At 44.7% G+C, this 5,242-nt stretch overlaps 1 protein-coding gene across 1 annotated transcript in view; it reads right to left on the minus strand.

Annotated features, from left to right (window-relative positions):
- Positions 1-2,033: 2,033 nt before the first annotated feature.
- The window catches only part of ZPBP2 (zona pellucida binding protein 2), an 18,527-nt gene continuing 15,318 nt past the window's right edge, over positions 2,034-5,242 (minus strand). The window contains exon 9 of the mRNA XM_006022589.3: positions 2,034-2,213. Coding sequence (XP_006022651.1) covers positions 2,116-2,213 — 98 coding nt within the window. The 3' untranslated portion in view covers positions 2,034-2,115. The remainder of the gene's footprint in view (positions 2,214-5,242) is intronic.

Below are 5,242 nucleotides of genomic sequence, written 5' to 3' on the forward strand. Positions count from 1 at the left end.
ACTGGCTGGAATTGATGAAAGCTAAAGATTATTTCAGGGACAATGTAATTCCTGGGGTTTCACCCTGGTGACCTAAACAAATGTATAGGGATTTTTGACAAAAGGCATCATTAGATCTTTATTGTCCGCGAAAAAAATTCTAAAAAACATCTCGGATGTATTAAACTGCACACAAAATAACCCCCCTTCCTGGGTTTGCTACTCCTGTCAGAGTTTATATTGTAGAATCCATATTTCAAAGATTCATAAATAAAGTGTAACACTTACAAAACAATTCTCAGAGATGAGCCTATGAACTTCACTTCATCAACCTCCTGGATACAAAAAATCATGGTCTAAATATAGACATTGGATTTATGACACACTATAACCTGTCTGACATCTGACTTCCCAGGTACCACTCCACTATTCATCCCCCTTCTCTCCCCACAACCCAGCCTGTCTCTCACCCACTGACTCCTCAATTTACATCTTCACTGACTGCCTGTCTTGTATGCATACCAGCCCAGCCTCTGGCTTCTTTACCTTTTGTTCCATCCAGGAAGAGCTCACACCAACTGCAGACTTCCTCAGCCTGATGAAGGGTTTTTAAACCCTAAAGCTTGCTAAAAATTTTTTCCAACTATTTAAGTTGGTCTAATAAAAGATATCAGATTCATCCAAAGAACCTTGTCTGCTTATGTCCTTAGATCAACACGACTACAACCTACACCCCTGTAACATTTACTCTGGAATATTCAGCCTGCAGTACAAAAAAATAGTGGTAAACTGTATCTCATAGCAAAATCAGTAAATTTTCTCAGTAATATCAACAAATATCAACCTCCCTTATCTAACAGGGACTCCACATGCAAAGAGAAACATTTTTCCCCCAAAATGGACAAAAACAAAGGGAATGTAATAAATAGCTTTATTTTTACACTGGATATGTTAAAGACCACTTTCAGCCCTCAAGAGTAAGTTCCAAAAGACATTAACTTACACAGACTACTTCTTACTGCATTATAATACAAAACATTTCTTTTACAATCAATCCACTATAATACTATATTTTCTGTCATACAACATGCACGTCCCCCACATTAAATATGCACCTTGTTTTTGGGAGGCAGACTGTCAAAAAAAGATGTTTCCAGAGTCATGGCTGGCTCTGTGACATAGAATAACTTCTCCTGGAAGCATGAAAGAATTGTCCAGGACATATGGTATCTCAGAAGACAATATGGGGGAGGTATCAGGCAAAGGAATTCTCTGGTGCAGCAGAAAGCTCCTGCTGCCTCACCCAGACTATAGCCTGGGATACCATACCTCCTGGACGCTCTTATGTTCCCAAGAGGACTTACTCTTTGTCACACAAGGTTAGGCCCCAGACCCTTGCAAGGGCAGTAGAAGGACTATTAGCACTTTACTGTAAGTAGTTCTTCATATAAGTTCCCGTAAATAACAGTGTCGTCCACATCACAATTCTCATCACAATACCACCAGTTGCTCACTTGCTGCTTCAGGCACAAGCTACAGTGCTCAGTCAATAGCTGTGGATATGAGAGAGTTAACATAGGACTTGGCCCTTTAAGCTTGCTGAGTGGGACAAGCGGCAGCCATCTGGGCAGCAGCATGGAACGCCAAGTGTCTTCAGACATGCTTCTTCTCCAACACAGAAAACAGCTTTCCCAATTAATACAGGCACCCCGATTTTGGGATGCTGATTTTTGGGGAAAAGGTGCATGTTGTATATGAGAAAATATTTATGTCGTCTGCATGAATTGCTTATGGCTTTCATTTATTTTAAAGTAATTATAGTTTTGTAGCTGTGTTCACTGTCATTACAACAAACCAGACACTTTTCATTAAAAGCTACATATCAGTGCTCATAACTGTTTTCAAATTCTTTTCTTCTATTTAATTACTTTGTGCCTGATCATTTTATGTTAGACATTTTTAGAATATCCAGCCACAGCTAGCTCTTAAATACAAAGTAGAATTATATGAATTATGAAACGATTTGCTGTTTAACTATAACAGTAAAAGCCCTATTTGTTAAAAAATGGACATCACAAAAGAATAATAATGCTTTCACAACTTTTCTTCAGTTTTCCAATTTCTATTTTAAGTTTATTAGCAAGATTTAGCTCCATAGTATTTGATTCGAATGTTTTTACAAATCCGACAGGTTATTTCATTGTTTGGACTATATGTTCCAGGATCACAAACCACTGCAAATCAAACAAACATATATTAGTTCAGTCAGATGTCCTCTGCATTACATTGTATTGTGCACATTCAATCTTTGATTAATCATATTCATTAGATCAAATGCAAGGTATTGCACCGGGGAGGAAGAACCAGCAGCATACCTACAAGCTGGGGAACTCCCTTCTTGTCAGCACCGAGGCAGAAAAGGATCTTGGAGTCGCTATTGATTGCATGATGAACATGGGCCGACAGTGTGGGGACACAGTCAGGAAGGCTAACCGCACCTTGTCATGCATCCACAGATGCATCACGAGCAGGTCCAAGGAGGTGAATCTCTCCCGCTATGTGACATTGGTCAGGCCGCAGTTGGAGTACTGTGTCCAGTTCTGGGCACCGCACTTCAGGAGGGATGTGGACAGCATGGAGAGGGTCCAGATGGGGACCACTCACAAGATCAGGGGGCAGCAGGGCAGGCTCTGTGAGGAGAGGCTATGGGACCCGAACCTGTTCAGCCTTCACAAGAGAAGGCTGAAAGGGGATCTGGTGGACGTCTACAAACTTGCCAAGGGGGACCAGCAGGCAATGGGAGAGTCCCTATTCCCCCAAGCACTACCGGGAGTAACAAGGAACAATGGCCATAAACTGACTGAGAGTAGATTCAGGCTACATATCAGGAGGCGCTACTTCACAGTCAGGTTGGCCAGGAGCTGGAATCAACTTCCAAGGGAAGTGGTGCTCACTCCTACCCTGGGGGTCTTCAAAAGGAGGCTAGACAATCACCTAGCCGGGGTCGTTTGACCCCAGCATTCTTTCCTGCCCATAGCAGGGAGTCGGACTTGATGATCTGCTTAGATCCCTTCCAACCCTGCCAACTATGAAACTAGGAAACTACACCATTGTTTGCATGCTGTGTATTTCCCATGGAGCCAAATGATTATGCAGAGAGAAACAACATTGCTGAATTGAATCTACTTTGTATCAGTTACTGTTCATTTCATATTACATTGCTCAGTAGTGTAACTTGTTGTGGGGACAAGTGGGGTATCAGCCCCAGGCACTGATTCAGAGGGGGTGCCAAAATGGCATCCCACACGGAGCCCACAACATCACCACCACAGCTCACAGCGCTGTAACAGCAGCCCATACCACTGCCACCCCTGCATGAAGGGTAAATGCTCACTTCACCTCTCCCACCCTGGCCCTGCACAACACTCAGGCACCAAAATTTTAAGTCATGTCTCTGACATTGCTATATGTCTATAGTACCCTTTGGGTAGCTCTATCTAGAAACTATATTAATTCTGTTGAGATCAACATGCTCTGCTTAACTTCAAAGCAAAAAGAGTCTGAACCAGGACTACTGAATCAGACAGTATGGGCTAAATTCTATTTCACCTTTACACTCCTAAGTGACATTAATATAGATCTGTAAATGCGGTTTTGGCACTTATGCAGAGTTTGGATTTTATTTCTACCTTCAGAAACATAGTATGGTCCAATGATATGCGTACCTGCCAGGAGGAGGGCCCTCCCACCTTTAGCCCAAAAACGTAGCAGTTAGTGCACTTCCCCTGGAAATGGGAGACTTATGCCCTAGGTCTTTCACCCAAAGGGATTTGAACCTGCATCTCTCACATTCCAGCAAAGTGTTCTAACCATTGGATAATGAGTTAGGCATGTCCCAAAACACTCGTCAGCCCTCCTCTTGAAGTTGGCCTGCTGTGCATCATGGAGGCAAAAACATGTGGGGCCAGGTGGAGGCATGCAAACTAGAGGAAGGGTGGCTCAGTGAAATGGATGCTGCCCTGGAAAAGAAGGGGCCCTGCTCTTGCCCCTGACCCAACAGCTTTTCTGCACCTTTGTATATATTTTTTGTCCCACTGGGGATAAGAGCCATGGCCGGAACACATTTCCATCTAGGTCAGCATCCATTTCACACAACCACCATCAGTGTAGCTTAAATACTTACTCTTCCCCCATGTCTTCCCCTCCTGGCTGTCCAAAGAAAAGGGCTAAACAGCACACTAACCAATGTGGGGGGGCTAGCCTTTTTGGCAAGAGTGCTCCAGCTCGCCCCAAGTCCCACCCTGATTCCTGTCCCCCCAGAGGCATACTTGATTGAGTTTGCACCATGGACTGCCAGAAAGGAGGCAGTGGGGCTTGAGTCTCTGACCTCATCACAGGAAGATGTTGTGAGAGGAGGTGTCAATGCCAAGAGCCAGGTTAACCCTTCCCTGGTCCTACAACCAATCTAATTTTATATGACAATCGAGGATCCAAAGCCTTTAATTTAGCAGCAGCTATGGGGCCAGGCAAGTCTCAGCTTGCCTCATGGCAGTGACACTTCCTCTCACAGAAGTGTCCTCCTACTGCTCCGCTCTGCATGGCCAGGGACTGGCACCCCCTGCCTCCATTCCAGTGTCCACTACCTGGGCTCTCATTCCACACACAGTGGCTGCTTGTGGCACATGTGCTGTAGGTTGGTCACCCTTGTTTTACTGCTTTGCATTTCTTGGGTTGAGAATTAAAAAGAAAAATTAAGTAAAAGCATGTTTTTTAAACATTTTAAAGAGGCTGGGAAAACCACTGGTCACACATGGGGTCTTTGGCGAGATGGTCTCAGGGGTGGGAGGTTCCATGTCCCTTGTAAGCTGCAATAGCGTTATTATTTTATGGCTACAGTTGTAACAGGCAGCCTTACCCTGTGACAGTCTCAGCAACTCACGAGCCTGCATCTAAAGATATTTTCAGTGATGGGCTTGCCATGTGCCCAGTAACAGTTTCAGGGCCTACACTTTCCATGGGCCAGAACAGGCAGGGCCCTGCCTTCCTGACAGGGTGCTGCCTTCAGCACCATACACTCTGTACCAACTGGTAGCTCCATGCCCAGGGATGGAGCAACACTGCATGGCCTCATAAGGTGGCATCTTCAGAGACCATAATACCAATAATGTGCCTTGCACCCTTGGGCAACTGCATGCCAGAGGCTGTTTGCAGGGTGTCACTAGGGTCTCTTAGAGCAGCCTCCATCCCCCTTCCTTCAGCAGGC

The sequence above is a fragment of the Alligator sinensis genome, unplaced genomic scaffold (genome assembly GCF_000455745.1).
Source record: "Alligator sinensis unplaced genomic scaffold, ASM45574v1 scaffold886_1, whole genome shotgun sequence".
Lineage (NCBI taxonomy): Eukaryota > Metazoa > Chordata > Crocodylia > Alligatoridae > Alligator > Alligator sinensis.